Below are 19,036 nucleotides of genomic sequence, written 5' to 3'. Positions count from 1 at the left end.
TCTTAGAACAGTGTTTACCAACCTCAGCAACTTCAGCATGGATGGAATCCAAGCCTGGCTGGGGATTTCTGAGAACTGAAGTCCACCCACCTTAAAGCTTGTTGACACTGCCTTCGAGGAGAGATGTTTGGGTGTGAGCGTTGGACACTAAGAAAGCCTGATCAGATAAGAATTGGCGCCTGTGAAGTCTGCTGCTGGCATAAATTATTTCGTACACCATGGACAGTCCTAGCAACCAACAAAGAGGTGCTGAATTGTAGAAGGCCAGACACATCGCTAGAAGTCAACCCCATCTGGCCATGTGCAAATTCATTGGAGAAGTCAGTGATGCCAGGAATGGTTAGTGGAACAAGAAGGGGCAAGCAAAGAACATGCTGGCTCAGTACCATCAAAACTGATGCAAAGGTGAACATCTAACAACTGAAAGAAGCTGTGATTGACAGGGTAGCAAGGAGAAGACTTTCCTATAAAGTCTTCAAGACTGAATGGTTAAAACTTTTCATCATTCAGATTTCATTCTGCCCTTTCTTTAATGATTCTGTTCCACCATTTCTTTGATATTAGTGTAACTCTTGTCCGTTGGCGAGTTATCCTGCAATGAGTTGGCCATGGCGAGCTGACCACAGAAAATTGTCATAGCCCCATCTAAGTTTCCTATCCATAGTACCAATAATTCTGATTATGTAATGGCTTAAAAACAGAAATATTTTTGATTCTTTTCGAACTGCCATAGATGCTTGTTGTAGATAAAGCTTTATTTGCACATTCCTTGGTCTTGAAGGGTGGTTTATTTGGAGCTGCAATGCTTAGGATGTTTATTCTGCAGAAATGAAGCCGAGAAGACTTTCTGTATCCTTAAATAAAGTACATTGTGATAGCTGAGTTAGAGACATACCCTGTTTTCCCCCAAAATATGATCTACCCTGAAAGTAAGTCCTAGCTTGATTTTTACATGTGCGTCCAATATAAGCCCTGCCCCCAAAATAAGCCCTAATTAAGATCCTACTCACTCCAGAATGGATGGGTAAAAATTAAGCTAGGGTGGGGATGGGGTATGTGTGGAGCTGCCCTAATACTTACCTTTGGACAGTTGCAGCCAGGTCTCGTACACCCCGACACCTGCCTTGCCAACCCATTTTTTCTGCAGCCAGCAAGGCTGGCAAGGCTTTCCTGAAGGCTGTAGCTGATAACAAAGCTCTGGATCAATCCAGAGCATTGTTATCAGCTGCAGAGACTCTCAGGAAAGCCTTGCCGGCCTCAGAAGAAGAAGTTCCTGAAGGCCTCTGATAGCAAAAAGGAGGCTGGGAGCGACGTGCACAAGTGAGGTTAGGCAATGGATGGCATACCCCAAAAATAAGACCTAGTGCCCTTTTTGGTGGCAAAAAAAATATAAGACAGGGTCTACTTTTTGGGGAAACATGGTAGAGAGATCATAAAATTCTTATCTTACCTCCGACTAATTGGAAGGCAGAGCTGAGCACGTCCAAGGAGCAAACGAAAAAGTAAAGCAATACGAGCAGAAGAATAAACTTTCCGATGCCTCGCAAAATATAAAGAGCTTTGTGTTTCCCATCAAGCTCTGCAAAAGACAAAGCGAGTGTTTGTGTATAATTAGCACCAAATACAAGTCTCAGATCTCAAAAATTTCACCTATAAGTTCATAGAGTCAAGGCTGATATCGTGATCCCTGTGGATAATAAACCAGAAGGAATGTGTTCATCATTAAAATTTAACTTTAGCTAAAAGGAGCTTTTTTTAACAGAGCTTTAAAAACAGCCTTATTTTAAAAAGGCCCTTTACTTTGAAAGAGAAAATACCATTTCATGTTTAGATTCCTTTATTGATAGATCTCATTCTATTTCTTTTAATACACACACACACACACACACGAAAATTTCCACCAACTCTTTCAGAAAACATGCCGTAAATCCAAATGTTAGGTTCTCAATCATTTAAAAAAGTTTTGTAGCTATTCCTGCTAGAAGTTTGAAAATCCTGGCATAAAGGAAAATAAGCATCATAACCCTATTATCTATCTATCTATCTATCTATCTATCTATCTATCTATCTATCTATCTATCTATCTATCTATCTATCTATATCTTATCATCTATTATCTATCTACCTACATACCTACCTACCATCTACCTACAGAGAGAAAAAGAGACACAGAGAAATGATGTGATATACCAAAAATCAGGTACATAATCAGTATCAGGCCTCATAAAGAATTTATTATATATTGTAAATTACATCAAAGTTCAAATTGGTTGTTATTTTCTTCTAGACACTTATTTTCTCTTTTGATACATGACCTTTGAACACAATAAAATTAATAAAATGTTTTATTTTAAATGTTTTAATTAATAATATATATCCAGGCAGATAGATAAGATTGAAAGATGATAGATAGATAGATAGATAGATAGATAGATAGATAGATAGATAGATAGATAGATAGACAGATAGATATAGATAGATAGACAGACAGATAGACACACACAGAGAGAGGGGGAGGGAGGGAGGGGAGGAGGGAGGGAGAGGGAGAGAGAGAGAGAGAGAGAGAGAGAGAGAGAGAGAGAGAGAAACAGATGGACAAATAGATAGACAGATAAAGATATGTAGAATTTTTGGTGCTCTGCATTAACTGAGACTCAATTAAGAGAATATCAAATGTGGAGGAAGAGGTTATCACTTCATACTACTCTGTCATCATTTCTTGTGGTGCACCATGCCCCATTTTGTCCTTCCATTCCGCCACTTGTATTCAAAGCAAAGAAACGAAACAGAGAAGGTTGAGGTTATGAATGAAGAAACCATGCCATCCAGAACAAAACCGAAACCCATCCAAATACTCTTTTCTATTCCCCCCTCACCTCCAGATATGTAACACTCCACAAGAAGAACTGAAATGGAAGTTCTTAGAACCTGGAGAAACTCAAACAAAGGCCATCAGTTCTCTGAGGAAAGAGCCTCACCTGACCACTGGATTCCGGTATCCTGAAGTTCTGGCAACTTCCATGGATCTTCTTCTTCCTCTTCAGATTCAGTGGTCAAAGCAATGGTGGAATATGCAGGCAAGAGTTCCACCTGATTCCCCATAGAAATGGCTCCGTCTGATGGACCAAACAAGCAAGCCAACATTATCACCAGTTCACCAATGGGAGATGTGGAAGTTTTTTTAAAAAAAATGGTTTGTAATTGGAGATACAGAAGAAAGGAGAGGACAGATCAGAAGAATACACTTTAGTTTTACCTTTGGTGTCTTTCCTCTCGTTGTCAGACATGGTCTTCTTGGATTTTGAGGAAGGGTCTTCAATATATTTATTGGTGTCTGTGCCTTCCAGTTCAGGCCACGGAGCCATGTCCTGCAAGACATTGAGGCAGAAGAGAAAGATCAATATTGAAGGCTCCACTCTCATATTTCCAAGGCTTGGAGAAATGGACCTCCATTCCTTAAAAGCAACTGGGTTAGTTGCAAGCCATCATCTGATGTATCTAAGCAGGTGGCAGTCGTTGGCTGGGTTCTTCTGACTGGAAGCTAAACAGGGATAGGCCTGGTTAGTATCGAGATGGGACTAGCTTGTTGTCTCCCTGAGAAGCTAACATTGTTTTTTTTTAATTTTTAATTTTTTTTATTAGACAAACACAAAAAAAGAACATAAAAAACAACGAACATGGTGCAATCCTCCTAACCCACATAGTTGTCTTACATTGCTAAGTCACATATAAGAATAGTACATATTTACATTCTATATACATAGCATATAATATATACATATACTAATTTCTTATTATCCTGATCCTTCCTTTTTTCTAACCAATAATACAATTTATCCCATACTTTGTAATAATCCCATTCATCCTTATTTTGTAATTCTTTTGTCAATTTGTCCATTTTTGTGCACATCCAAATTTTCCTGATTACTTCTATTTCACTTGGAGTTTCTTTACATTTCCCCTGTTATGCATAGGCCAATCTTGCAGCAGCAATTACATGAATTATTAGGTTAGGGTTAGAGTTAGGGTTAGGGTTAAAAAAAAAAAAGAAGAAGCTAACCTTGTTTGGACTTCAACTCTGAGGGCAATTTTAAAACTGCTAAGGTTGAGATACATTGCTCTAGTCTAGAGTCTTTCTGGACAACGTTCCATCAAACGAGCTATTATTCCGTAGCTCCTTGCCTTGTTGAGCTATGGGCAAGGACCAATAAAGCCATATAGCCAATCTATTAATGAAAGCATTACCGCTATAACTGGTGACCCTGATGTTGTCTGAACACAAAAATACCAAAATGAGACCTCAGAGCTGGCAACAGGAAGGAAAAAGCAGCAAGGGATGGAAACCTATCAAGGAGCGAACCGGCTTAGGATCAAGGAGTAATTTCCTGATGGTGAGAACAATGAATGAATGGAACAACTTACCTCCAGAAGTTGTGGATGCTCCAACACTGGGGTCTTTTTTTCAAGAGGCAACTGGACTTTCTTTGTTTTCCCTTGAAGAAGTTTCGCTTCTCATCCAAGGAGCTTCTTCAGTGCTGACTGAATGGTGGGGAATGGAAGGATTTCTATTTCTTGCAGATAGCTGGTCATTTGTATTCTTTGAGAGAGTTGTTGAGGCCCCTTGGAGGTTGACCTGAACCTTCCGTTCCCCACCATTTGGTCAGAACTAAAGAAGCTTCTTGGATGAGAAGTGAAACGTTTTCAGGGAAAAGCAAAGAAAAGTCGCCTCTTGAAAATAGGAACAACCATGAGCTGGATGACTGAGAATCTGCATAGACTGGAGAATCTGCACACTGGACGTCTTTAAGAAGAGATTGGACAACCATTTATCCAGAAAGGGAAACAGTGTCCTGCTTGAGTACAGGGTTGGAGTAGAAGACCTGAAAGCTCCTTCCAAATCTATTATTCTATTACTCTGATCAGGGGTCTCCAATCTTGGCAACTTTAAGACTTATGGACTTCAACTTCCAGAATTCTGGGACTTGAAGTCCACAAATCTTAAAGTTGCCAAGTTTGGAGGCCCCCGTTTTTAACGAATCATTGATGTCACTTGAGTTTTGGCTGCCTTTGGCTCAGCTTGAAAAACCAAGCAGGGACAGACCTGTTAGTTAATTCTCAGATGGGAGACATCTATGGAGGCCTGTAAGGGTCAATATGGAAGGATATTTCCATACCATTTCCAACAACACGGATATAGTAGCAGTTGTCTCATTTGTCTTGAAGTGGAATGGTAAGATGGAGGGAGGGAGGAGGTTGTGGAAGTGTCTTCAGTCCTGAAGAAATTGCTCTTTAAGGAAGGTGAGCTTTCAGAGCTTGAAAAGCAATGTGTTTTTTTTTAAACGTTCTTTAAGTTTCTGACAGTAACCATTCATAGATAAGGGGGACAGTTCTACACAACCAACAGCTACACCTTTCTTCCTCTTACCCATTGGTAAGTGTTCCCCATAGTTCTGCCCTTGGAGGCTGCACAGGTCATCCTTGACTTATAACAGTTCATTTACTGACCATCCAAAGTTACAACGGCACTGGTAAAAGGGAATTATGACCATTGTTCACACTTACAACCACAGCAGCACTCCCATAATCATGTGAGTTACATTTATGACTGTTATGATCCCCTTTATGATTTATGATATTTATGGTAATCATACATTTATGATCCCCTTTTGCAACCTTCCGAAAGCAAAGCTGATGGGAAAAGCCAGATTCACTTAACAATGGCGTTACTCACTTAACAACCGCTGAGATTCCCTTAACAAATGCAGCAGGAAAAGATGGGACATAAACTCACTGTCTGCTTTGGAAGCCATATTAGCACCAGGCGCTTCCACAGCCACCTTCTTGAGCCTGGGAAAATGGGAGGGGGGAATTTCTTGGAGTGTATGTGGTTAGACACAATAGCATTCTTTTTCTAAGTCAAGGCCATGTTATTTCTGCACCTGGGTGAGAGAACGTATCAAGCTAGGATGGATGGTGATTGGGGCATGTGATGCGATGATGGGTGCAGGGGGTGGATTTGTAGTTTTTATTTATTGCAAGGAAACCCGGAATTTTCAGATTCTGACATATGTGTAGCCATTTTAGTTAGGCTTAGTATATATTATTTTTCTTACTTTCTCTGTGGCAGCCATGTGGGGGGAGGGTTTCGGGCTTGCCACATTCCTAAGGGGGGGAGGAGTGGAGATAGAGAGAGTTGTTTAGGCTAGGTGATTCTTCTTCTTCCCATGAGAAAACGAGCTGTCCGTGCTTCGGCTCCCTTGAGGTTGAGATTTATGACATCAAGCAACGTTGAATTACTTTTATTGGAGAATGTGACTTTTGGAGGTTGTTTCTAACTTTTAATATTGTGGAGTAATTCTGGGTTGTGTCAGATCCAGAATTACCATGGACTTTGCCAATTTGATGCTTTCCTAAATAAAAGAATTTGTCTTGGAACATGGATTTTGTTCTTTTCTTCTTAAATGGATTTCATCACTTGGAAACCTGACATTGGGATTTCCCAGGTGTGCCAGTTTACTACTCCAATAAAAAGAACGTTGGAAAGGATGTCTGTCTCGGAGTTATTCGTTTGGAGTGGAGTTTTTTCTGGAACGCTGACACTCACTTCACAAATGTCTCACTCAGCCACGTAAATTTTGGGTTCCATTGTGGTCGTACATCAAGGACCACCTTCTTCCATCCAATGGCAAGAAGAAGAAGAAGAAAATGGTCTTCCATCATCATTCTGTTCTTGTCAAAATGGACTTTTTCAGGGGAGAAAAGATCTCTGCAGTTACCAATGGACACCAACCCTGTGGAGTTGTGTGTATTGCTGGAGCATTTGATAAACCCTTCGATCTGGGTGTTTTCATGATTGAGATGGGTTTCCTGTTCACAGGGTTTCTTGGGACAGATGAACAAATAAGTTGAGTAATTGTGGAAGGAGATTCAAAGAGGTGGAATGAGATAAGAGTTCCCTCGATGAGGAACTCATGGATCGGTGCGGGAAAAAATGTTGCAAAACTTCTTTGGGCTGCCAGGCCTTACTTTCCACGCCTCTTTATTTATTTATTTATTTATTTGATTTGATTTGTCAATCGCTTACAAGATAATAGGTATAAGTATATACATAGTTATGAATACATGAAATGGGTACATATAAGAAATATAAAAGAAACAATAGGACAGGGACGGTAGGCACACTGGTGCGCTTATGCACGCCCCTTACAGACCTCTTAGGAAAGGGATGAGGTCAATAGTAGACAGTCTAAGGTTAAAGTTTTTGGGGTTTGGGGAAAAAAACCCCACAGAGTCAGGTAGAGTATTCCAGACATTGACCACTCTGTTGCTGACGTCGTATTTCCTGCAATCAAGTTTGGTATGGTTAACCTTGAATTTATATCTATTGTTTGCTCTTGTGTTGTTATGGTTGAAGCTGAAGTATTCATTGACAGGTAAGTCATTGCAATGTATGATTTTATATACCATACTTATATACCACACCCTATATAATATGTACCATACCAGAGAAGGCCTCTTGTGGAGTCACAGGAACACAGATGATCTCATGCTGATACAGTTCCTGAAGAGGGAAGGCATCCACTTTGGTTCTAGGTCGGTCCTTAAGCTCACAAACCAAGCTGTAGAACCTTTGCAATCAGAACAGAGCTGGAAGAGGTCTTGAAGGTCTTCTAGTCCAGCCCCCTGCTCAAGCAGGAGACCCTAGTCCATTTCAGACAAGTGACTGTCCAGTCTCTTCTTGAAAGCCTCCAGTGATGAAGCTCCCACATCTTCTGAAGGCAACTTCTGTTCCACTGGTTGATTGTCCTCATTGTCAGAAAGTTCCTTCTTAATTCCAGGTTGCTTCTCTCCTTGATTAGTTTCCATCCATTGTTTCTTGTCTTGACTTCTTTGGAAAATAATGGCCATGCCCATCCCAGCCCCCACAAGGTCAAATACAACCTTGATGTGGCCCTCAATGAAATTGAGTTTCACACCCCTGGTCCAGGGTCTTCTGCTTGAGCAAGGAGTTGGACTAGAAGACCACCAAGGTCCCTTCCAACTCTTGTTATTCTGTATGAAAACTTTTTTTCTCCCATGAATTCAGGGGCTCTTAAAAGAACATGAAAGAATCATGCCTAAACAGAGTTAAATTGATAGTAGAAGTTAGATGACTTCTTTTTGACTCTGCTTTTGGGACAGAATTTCCCCCACATGTTAATTCCCCTCCAATAAATTTTTGTTGTTTCTTGGACACAAAGAAATTTCTGTACCAGCTTCTATGCGCCTATGAAGCATTGTTTCTGACTTGTCACCCCTAACAGCACCATGAAAGAACAAACAGTACTGTTTCATATGGTAAAATAACATGGTGGTTTTAAATTAAATTACAGAGGAACAAACAGGGTAAAATTGAATGGAAACCCAGAGAAGAAGTTTCATCGGTGGAAGGAAACAGCCGAAACTTTCAAATTACTTATTAACTCAGCAAGCAGTTGAGACTTTTAAAACTGCATATTCTCTTCAGGGTCGCAAGGAGCTTAGGGGAAGCGAGGATTGTTGCAATCTCTTCCAAAATTGTATTCATTATAAAATATAATCATGATGCGGGACCTCTCTATTTCTATCTAAGCAATCCTGGGATCATTGAGAGCTAATTAATTTTATTTCAGTAAAATTGGAGTGAGACAAGAAGGAAGCTTCTATATATAGTTTAACCCCTGGCCCCATTAAAAGATCGCTTACACAATGTAGAACCCTTTTTGAATTCACCACTACCTTGGAAATACAACTATGATTAGTTGCCAGGATCTTTTTACTAGCTGAGGCTACTTTTATGCCTGTGAGTGACCCCTAATTCGGTTCTGTCTGGATTAAATTACTGTAATGCACTCAGAGTAAGCTGCCCTTGGAAATGTTTTGGAAACTGCAAAATTGCAAACTGGTACAAAATGAGTATTAAATGTTCCAATCATATTACATTGCTCTGTATTATTTATGTTGGCTGCTCATTTGGGGAGAGGGGAGGGAAAACCCACCCATGAAACTGTTGGGAGTCTTCAAAGCTTAAACATTTGGGATGATACTAAACTCTCTAAACAGTTTCAAGCATTAAGATCAGCGTTGGAATAGTTGGTTTTTAAGCCTTGTTTGGGACAAGATGCCCCACAGAAATATCTCTGCATGTCAAAAAGACAAGGTGGTACCTATTTGAAATGTTGCATATACAAAGCAACAGTCACCATGTGCTTTACTGCTTAACTGTTTAACTGTAACAGGAAACAGGAAACTCTACTTAGAACAAAAGAACATAAATACAATAGATCCAAACTGCCATCTATTGGTTGAATACTACTGTAATTGTTGCACAAAAATACATTCCAACAATAACCACGAGCATGCATTGCATACAAAAAATGGATAGCTCTTCACTCAGCTTCCATCTTGACTTCTTAACCACCCCTGTAGATACACACAGGTGTCTAGTTTTCTCAAAAGAGACACCAGGTTTTTAAACATTATTGTGTTATCAGTGCTGATTTAGACAACAGGTAGTTATAACTTTGAACAGTCTCTAAATGAATTGTTGTAAGTTAAGGACTACTTGTGTTTCTTTATTCGCACATTCTATACAATCTATAGTTGGTCCTTGCAGAAAGTATCTCCCCTGTCTCTCTCATATCTATATCTATATGTATTATATCTGCCTGCCTGCCTGCTTATCTAGTCTGTCTGTCTATCTGTCTGTCTGTCTATCATCTATCTATCTATCTATCTATCTATCTATCTATCTATCTATCTATCTATCTATCTATCTATCTATCTATCTATCATGTCTGTCTGTCCGTGTATCTATCTATCATTGTCTGTCTGTCTGTCTATCCACACACATATATACAGTACATACATACATAGATTATAAAACCAGTTCTGCTTGAGGTTTGGATTTCTCCACTCTTCAAAGACAAAGGGTTTTAAATAAATGCTGGGTCCAGAAATAAAATGGAGGGGGGGGGGAAGAACCAAAATCTAGAAGTAAAATATTAATGTGTAAAGAGCTCACAGCAACTCATGATCCATCCCATTTTTATCTCCAGGAAAGAGACTTTCTAGCTGAACAAGACTCATAGTTTTGGTAACCTACAGGCCAGCGTTTCTCAAACTTCGAGATATGTGGATTTCAGTTCCAATAATTTCCCAGTCAGGAATTCTAGGAGATGAAGTCCAGAGATCTTAGAGCTGCCAAGGTTGGGAAGCATTGGCCTGTAGACTCAGCTACAAAAATGCCCTTGATATGGATTGTGCATGAGCCAACTGGTTAAAAATGTATCTCAGCTACTTCCTGGAATCGATCTACCACAATTGACCCCAAATTTGAACCCCAAATTTTGGTTGTTAAGTGAGACATTTCTTAAGTGCGTTTCGTCCCATTTTACAACCTTGTCGCCTCCATTCATAAGTGAATCAACTGCAGTTGATAAGTTAGCGACCCGGATGTTAAGTGAACCTGATTTCCCCCATGGATTTTGCTCACCAGGCATCTGAGTTGTGATCACGTGATGATCACGGGGACGTTACACAGGTCCTAACTGTGAAAAACCACCGTAAGTCCCATTTGTTAGCACTGTTGAACAGTCATTAAATGAACTGTTGTAAGTGGCCTCACTAGTGCAGTACAGAGAAGATCTAATAATCTTCAGAATATGTTGCAAAATATCTTCCCATTGTTGGAAGAAATGTCCATCTGGGTTCAGGTCCAAGTGGAGAGAAAGACACTGGAAACATGGCTGCTGGGAAGGATGGTTTTATTGATGGACCGGACCATGTGGATTTTAGGTCCCGGGCAGCTGAGCACATGGAGTGGAGAGTGAGTGTTATTTATACCCTCTCTTGGGCTTTGACCTTGAGCTTCCTGTTTCTGTGGCAAGGGCATATATCCTATTGGTTGCAGATTCCCATGTGGAGTCACGTTTGTCTGAATTGAGTTTGGTTGAACCTTGCTGGGTGATGTAATGAAGGGGCTTGGTTGTGCCCAGTGGTAAGCTCAACAATCCTATTATGTCCTGGAGTAGGGGTCTTCAAACATGACACCTTTAAGACTTGTGGACTTCAACTCCCAGAATTCCTCCTCCAGTCATGTTAGCTCAGGAATTCTGGGAATTGAAGTCCACAAGTCTTAAACTTGCCAAGTTTGAAGGCCCTTGTCCTGAAGGGTTATGTTTTAATCCCATGCACCAAATATTTACTGGGGGCAGGGAGCTGCTCTTTGTCTTTAAAAATCTGCTTCTCCTTTTCTCATCCAGGGAAATATAATTATTCTGCCTTTTTAATATTTCCTGAAAATGTTTCATTCTTCTAGGAGGGGTGGGTGCTAAGTTTCCTCACCATCCAAAACCCACCAGGACCATTGTCAGGGTTTCGCCACTCAGTCAAGATATGGACTTTAACTGCCTTTTGAAAGTGGTAGATAGGGCTGTGTTTTTTTTCCTTAACTTTAATGAGACATATTATCTCAAGCACTAATTGACTGCAATAAAGCTCATTTGGTCTCCTGAGGGGCATAGGGCAAACTCTGTTACTCAGCTAACAGTTTTACATTACTCTTCTTTTTTTTTCTTTTTCTTTTTTTCAGCGTCACTATTTCCTGATTATTTTATGCTGTTTGTTTTCTTTTATTGAATCATTTGCCACCAGTTCTTAGAAAGGAAAGCGGGATAAAGATTAAAAAGAACAAATAAATAATATTCGGCATGGACGAAGTCTATCTTTCTGCAACGACAGGATATTCATTTCCTACTGGCCAACTACCTGTATAAAGAAGGAAGCAAGGAAAATTGACGGTGGACTTATCAAGCTCAATTTGTTTCTGAATAAGAATTTCAATTCCTTGATTAAACTTTCAGAATGACAGGATAACTGAGTTAGAAGGTTAAATATGTTAACTTAAAAGAGTTGGAGGTCTTCTAGCCCAACCCCTTACTACCACTTTTAAGGCAACAGACCTTATACTATTTCAGACATATGGTTGTCCAATCTGTTCTTTAAAAACTGCCAATGTTGGAGCATTCACAACTTCTGGAGGCAAGTTGTTCCACTGATTAATTGTTCTAACTGTCAGGAAATTTCTCCTTACTTCTAGCTTGCTTCTCTCCTTGATGAGTTTCTATCTTATTGCTTCTTCTCCTGCCTTCAGGAGCTTTGGAGAATAGCTTGACTCCCTCTTCTTTGGGGCAGCCCTTCAAATATTGGAAGACTGCTATTATGTCACCCTGTAAAGCCTTCAACATTTATATGGAACATTGGAAATGAAACCAAACTATACTTGGGTTCTCAGAAACTGTAGTTACATTGGTTCAATAAATTATATTTTAAAAAGAAAATTAAATGCTCTTGAATTTTAAAGAACGATTGAAAACTCTTGAGCTTTTAAACTCTTTGAGTTTAAAGAAATACAAAATCAAAATCAGTCTGAAACTGATGTTCAGTAGAACACCTTTCATGCTTAAGAGAAATACTAGAGTTCTATGAAAACTTATGAAAAGTTATTTGTATGCTGATGGCTTACTTACCATACCCTATCGAGTTACTTTGGCCTTTCCTTTCCAGAAAGGAAGGGCAATAAATCTGGCATTTACCATTTGTAAAGAAGGAGCAGGAGGGGTACGATAGCAGTATTCCAGTATTTGAGGGGCTGCCCCAAAGAAGTGGAGATCAACTTATTTTCCAAGGCACCAGAAGACAAGACCAGAAACAATGGATGGAAATTAATCAAGGAGAGAAGCAAATTAAGGAGAAACTTCCTAACAAAGAGGACAATTAACCGGTGGAATAAAAGTTGCCTTCAGATGTTGTAGGGATTTCATCACTATAGATGAGACTGGACAGTCACTTGTCTGAAATCACAGAGATTTTCTGCTTGAGAAGGGGGCTGGACTAAAAGCTCTCCAAGGTTTCTTGCAGCTCAATTCTGATTGATTGATTGATTAGATTTCAAAACATGTCCTCTGGAGGAACAAGTTCATTTTTCCCCCTTTTGTACAATTCTGTCCAATTTTTCGATGCTACCTGGAGATATTGCTACAGTTTACTTGGCAAGATTTCTTTTTCCGAAGTGGTTTGCCATTATAACCTTCTTAAGGTAGGATTAAAACTCACAGTCTCCCAGTTTCTACCTTCCTGCCTTAACCATTACACCAATATAATTGATAGCCAATAGCTAAGCAGGAGACAGGTGTCTATGGAGATTCATCCATCATCCAGGCCAAAGGTCCCCAAACTTGGCAACTTTAAGACTTGTGGACTTCAACAAGTCCTAAAGTTGCCAAGTTTGAGGATCCCTGATCCAGGCTCTTGCCCAACACTCTTCGCAAGTAGGTGGTGGCTTTATCCGAAGCAGTTTTCAAGAGGCAACTGGACTTTCTTGTCTTCAAGACTGAAGAAGCTCCTTGGATGAGAAGCGAAATGTCTTCAAAGAAAAGCAAAGAAGTCCAGTTGCCTCTTTGCAAAAGCACCTTTGGGACAGGTGATTTCATTGGAGTTTGATGGCATAGACCAAGGATCAGCTTTATAAACTGAAAAGCATGTCTTACTGCTCAGTTTAATGTTCCTATGATAACTATGGTGTGCCAATCTGATCTGGTTGCAGCCCCAGCTATTAGAAAAAGTTTCAAATATATCTGTTTCCTGTCTAACGCAGTTAAAGGTTCCTCAATATGAAAAGTTTTATATACTTTAGCACATGTGAATGTCCTCCCCTTGGCTATGTCTAGAATTAAAATAGAGGAAGATTCTTTAGATGAAACATTTATCTCTATGCTGGGATGGTCGTGTAGGAACATATTCTTCATCGCATATTGCACAATGATATTGCAGCTCGCGTGTTGACCTCAGAGCTGGCAATAGGCAGGAAAAGGAAGCAAGGGATGGAAACCCATCAAGAAGAGAACCAGCTTAGGACTAAGGAGAAATTTCCTGATGGTGAGAACAATGAACAAGTGGAACAACTTACCTCCAGAAGTTATGGGTGCTCAACACTGGGGTCTTTGTTTTCAAGAGGCAACTGGACTTTCTTGTTTTCCCTTGAAGATGTTTTGCTTCTCATCCAAGGAGCTTCTTCAGCGCTGACTGAATGGTGGGGAATGGAAGGATTTATATTCCTTGCATTTGCATTCTTCCTGAGAGTCGTTGAGGCCACTTGGAAGTTAACCTGAATTTATATTTCTTGCAAACATCACTAGGGCTCTTTCTGAAGCCATTTGGAGATTTATCGAAATCCTACGTTACATCTACATTAAGATAGAAGAGCCCTCTCTCAACGGAGGGGGAGGGATACAGCATCATCTATCTCCAGTCTACAATGCAGATCCTCTCAGCAGTTCCAAGAAGGCTTCATTTGTACCACTCCGGTGACCCCGAGGGCACAGACAAACCTCCAAGTGGCCTCAATGGTTCTCAGAAGCAGTGCTAACGACCAGATGCTGCAAGGAACATAAACCCTTCCATCCTTCCAGCCATTCAGTCAGATCTGAAGAAGCTTCTTGGATGAGAAGCGAAAGGAAAAATAAAGTCCAGTGGCCTCTTGAAAAAGCACCTTTCACCTGGATGACTGAGAATCTTGTAGACATTCAGCTCACCTATTCATCCATTACTTATAAGAATGCCACCAGTTTTATCCCCATGTATTACTTTTGGATAATGACTTGTCCATTGTTTACAATGTAGAGTAGGATAGCAGAGTTGGAAGGGACCTTGGAGGTCTTCTAGTCCAACCCCCTGCTTAGGCAGGAAATCCTATACCATTTCAGACAAATGGTTATCCAATATCTTCTTAAAAACTTCCAGTGTTGAAGCTTCTGGAGGCAAGTTGTTCCACTGATTAATTGTTTTCATTGTTAGGAAATTCCTCCTTTGTTCTAGTTTGCTTCTCTCCTTGGTGAGTTTCCATCCATTGTTTCTTGTCCTGCCTTCAGGTGCTTTGGAGAATAATTTGACCCCCTTTTCTTTGCGGCAGCCCCTCAAATTCTAGAAGGCTGCTATCATGTCTCCCCTGGTCCTTCTTATCTAATCTAGACTTCTTTATTAGATTAGAATCTTCTAATCTCATCTTCTTTTCTAATCTAATGTAGCCAAATCCTATGTGTCGATATATGAAATAAAGCAGGAATTGGCATGCAGTGCATGAGAACTGGGCTAGAAAACATGCCATGTTTGTATTTTGCTCTTATTGTTTAGACATTATAAAGTATGATTTCAGCTACATTAGATACTGCTCCAAGGTCAGAATTATGGATAAGGACCAAATTTATTTTTGTTGCTTTAGTTCAACTAATAGATCTTAGGATGATTTCTTAGTTCACTTATACCTCTTTTTTCAACTTTATATTTGTCGTTGTTTATATCGTCAAACCTACAATAAGATGCCGAATTTAGACTTCTTTTAGGGTTGATTCCCCGATGATAAATATTTCTCTACAAACATATTGGAGGCAATGAAAGAGCTTGCATTATCCATGCAAAATCATTGCATTTTGTATTGCCTATTTGATATTTTATGCCGGTGAGAACATCCCCATCAATCTTCTTCAACGACAAGTCTCAACTTCCTTTGGGAAAAAATATCCTATTTCCTCCATAAAGTGTTTTCTGTCCAATTAAATGTCACCACAACTCTGTACTGCAGGCTAATTTCAGGCTGGCAGGCAAAGATTCAGGGAAGGTCAGGGACACGGAAACATTTCCGTCCATCTCCTCAATTTAAATACCAGTCTACCCTTGGCTTTATCTTGGTTTTGCCAAAGTTGGCAAATACACAAAAGTTGGCCAATACACAAAAAGGAAACAAAACGAAGCAAGGCACACACGGTTTCTCGGAGGCGGCATTGTGGTTAACGCAACTACTAATTGTTTGATGCTTCCAAACGTGACCATGGCTTATGCACAGCCACAGATTCAAGAAGGTGAAACAACTTGGTCAGGTGAATAGTTCCAGCTTGTCACATTAGTTTGTCCTCGCTAATTATGACTTTTCCCCCCCCTTGCTTCCCCCACCACCCCCAGGACTTCCTAATGAAGTCATCGGTGAGAAGAATGTTTTGCATGATAGAACAAGCGATCCTTTTAAATAACTGCTTTGGAGAGCAGCTGAAGATTACTTGGGCGAGTTTTTCCTGCTCCTGGGACATCCCTCCCTGTCAGGATCTATGCGCTGATCACATGCACGTGTCACCAGAAGCACACAGAGAGAGAGAGAGAGAAGGATGACACTGGGAATGAGTAATCTTACAGTTTTGCTCATTGCATCAAAGCAGCTATTCATTAAATCTAAAGCACTATCCATTCTCCCTAAGAAGGATGCATTTAGAAGGAGCGTCTCCCGAACAATTGCTCCTGCGTTTCTCAACACCCCCCCCCCCAAAAAAAACTGCTCCAAATTAAAAACAAAAACAAAACCACAACACAGTGCACTCAAATCGAATGAAGGGGTGGTGCATAAGCACACAATCATGCCTACATCCCTGTCCTATTGTTCCCAATTATTAGTTCCTATTTCTTGTTTTTAAACTTATGTTTGTTCTTGTTTCTGTTATATTGTAAGCTCTTGACAAATATAAACAAACAAACAAATAAATAAATTCCAACAAGATCCCATGATAAGAAGGTTCAAATTCAGGAAAGCATTAGATGTAAATCGAATCCTTTGGGGGTATGTGTAGGTTGGAATCTTAAGTTTCACTGGGCTTTTTCTTGTAAACTTTTTCAAGGTAGAACATTTTAACTCACCACATCCAAAGCAAGTTATCTCACCTCTTCCCCCTCTGCAAATATCTATTTTTTTAAGAGTAGCCTGAAAAGTGTAAAAAAATCTACTAAAAAAAAAATCAATGACCCCAAGAACCAAAGGGAAGGATTTCCAGAGAATTAAACAATACATCCCATCTTTAATTCTTTGCCATGAAAGCAACCCCTTATCACTTTCAATTTTTAATTTTTTAAAAAAATTCGGTGACTCTTTCATTCATGAGAAAACTTTCCTCCCCTTCGGTCCCTGGGACAATCAAACATTCCAGCAATCAAACATTCCACTTTCGAGCTCCGATCCAAGCCGGATTTCACAAAAACAGCCTTTTTCCTTTCTTTCTTTTTCCTTTTTTTTTCTTCTTTTTTTTGGTATTTGTTCAATTCGATTCATAAGACAGCAGCAAGATCAAGCAGATTAAAGCAAAAGGAACTGGCAAGAAAATCCTGTGCTGTCTCCACCAAAGCAGGAAGGGAATAGAAAGTTGCAGCTCCAATTACTCACCTGCTCCTTCCTTCTCAGATGAAGTTTTCCTACAGGTCTCCTGCTGGAGGTACGATATATATATATATTTATATATATATATATATAGACAACAGGTATTGGGCAAAGTTCGCTGTCATCAGGAACTTTTGCCGGCTCACATTCCTAAGGCACTCTCAAGGCACTGCCTACCTGCAGTTTAATAATCCCTTAGCGCCTTCTCTTTTTTTCCTCTCTCTCTCTCTCTTTCCTTCTTTCTTTTCCACTCCCGTGAAAAGCTAGCTGGAGTGAAGGCTAATTTTAAAAGGTCCACCCTGGACATGTGAACGTTTGTCTGTGAAAACATGCCTGAGTATATTATAGTCATTTAGTGGTGACTTCTTCTAATTGGCCAGCCTGTTTATTATAACCTCTTCAGCTCATTGGGGAGAAAACAGAGCATGGTGTTAAAATAGGGCTTGCCCTGATGTGTGTGTGTGTGTGAGAGAGAGAGAGAGAGAAAGAGGGGGAGGGAGGGAGGGAGAGGGAGAGGGAGGGAGGGAGGGAGGAAAGGGAGAAGGAGAGAGAAAGAGAGGGAGGGAGGGAGAGGGAGAGAGGGAAGGAGGGAAAGGGGAGGGAGAGAGAGGGAGAGGGAGAGGGAAAGGGAAAGGGAGAGGTAGGGAGGGAGGGAGGGAAAGGGAGAAGGAGAGAGAAAGAGAGGGAGGGAGGGAGAGAGAGAGGAGAGAGGGAGGGAGGGGAAGGGGAAGGGAGAGGGAGGGGAGGAGAAGGAGAGAGAAAAGAGAGAGGGAGGGAGGGAGAGGAGAGAGGGAGGGAGGGAAAGGGGAGGGAGAGAGAGGGAGAGGGAGAGGGAAAGGGAAAGGGAGAGGTAGGGGAGGGAGGGAGGGAAAGGGAGAAGGAGAGAGAAGAGAGAGGGAGGGAGGGAGAGAGAGAGGGAGAGAGGGAGGGAGGGAAGGGGAAGGGAGAGGGAGGGGGAGAGGGGAGAGAGAAAGAGAGGGAGGGAGGGAGAGGGAGGGAGGGAGGGAGGGAGGGGAGGGAGAAGGAGAAAGAAAGAGAGGGCGGGAGGGAGAGAGAGAGAGGGAGAGAGGGAGGGAGGGGAAGGGGGAGGGAGAGGGAGGGAGAGGGAGAGAGGAGAGAGGGAGGAGGGAAAGGGGAGGGAGAGGGAGAGGGGGGAGGGAGAGGGAGAGAGAGAGAGAGAGAAAAAAATGTTGTTCCCAGAGACGGCTAATCTTCCCATGGATCTCCTTCCAAAGAAAGGAAAGGATTATCTGAACCACACATAGAATAGTTAAACCTCATTACCTTAAGAAGCTCTTTGGAAACAATGGGACAACACTTGTTTAATGGTTTGGCAAAGGGGGGAGCCTTTTCTCAGCCACCTTGTTAGAACCTATCAATTTTTGGGGGGGTGGGGTATCTGGGCCTTTTTGAGGGAAAGTGGGGGAACGAAATGCAGAAGTGGATGAAACCAATGAAGGAGTAGGTCAGGAAGCACGTTGGGAAAGGTGTGAGAAAGGGCCAACTCATAATTATGATGTAATTATCTGTTGGGAGATAAGAAGGAAGTCAACTTTTAAAATAATAACAGAATTGGAAGGGATGTTGGAGGTCTTCTAGTCCATCCCTCTGCTCAAGCAGAAGACCCTCTCCCATTTCAGACAAGTGACTGTCCAGTCTTTTCTCAAAATCCTCCAGTGATGGAGCACCCACAACTTCTGGTGGAACTTCTGTTCCACTGGTTAATTGTCCTCACTGTTAGGAAGTTTCTCCTTAATTCTAGGT

At 40.9% G+C, this 19,036-nt stretch overlaps 1 protein-coding gene across 1 annotated transcript in view; it reads right to left on the bottom strand.

The window, feature by feature from the left end:
• The window catches only part of SLC34A2 (solute carrier family 34 member 2), a 36,952-nt gene extending 19,426 nt beyond the window's left edge, over positions 1 to 17,526 (bottom strand). The window contains exons 1-4 of the mRNA XM_026685622.2: positions 17,279 to 17,526; positions 3,257 to 3,368; positions 2,979 to 3,116; positions 1,451 to 1,579 (exon numbers count right to left, since the gene is read on the bottom strand). Of these exons, the coding sequence (XP_026541407.1) occupies positions 1,451 to 1,579; positions 2,979 to 3,116; positions 3,257 to 3,365 (376 nt within the window). The 5' untranslated portion in view covers positions 3,366 to 3,368; positions 17,279 to 17,526. The remainder of the gene's footprint in view (positions 1 to 1,450; positions 1,580 to 2,978; positions 3,117 to 3,256; positions 3,369 to 17,278) is intronic.
• Positions 17,527 to 19,036: the final 1,510 nt, after the last annotated feature.

This window comes from Notechis scutatus, chromosome 4 (genome assembly GCF_049901735.1).
Source record: "Notechis scutatus isolate UNSWTSFEM ecotype Mainland chromosome 4, rNotScu1.2, whole genome shotgun sequence".
Taxonomy (NCBI): domain Eukaryota; kingdom Metazoa; phylum Chordata; class Lepidosauria; order Squamata; family Elapidae; genus Notechis; species Notechis scutatus.
The sequence above is the reverse complement of the archived record's forward strand: the minus strand, read 5'-3'. Positions and strand labels throughout refer to the sequence as shown.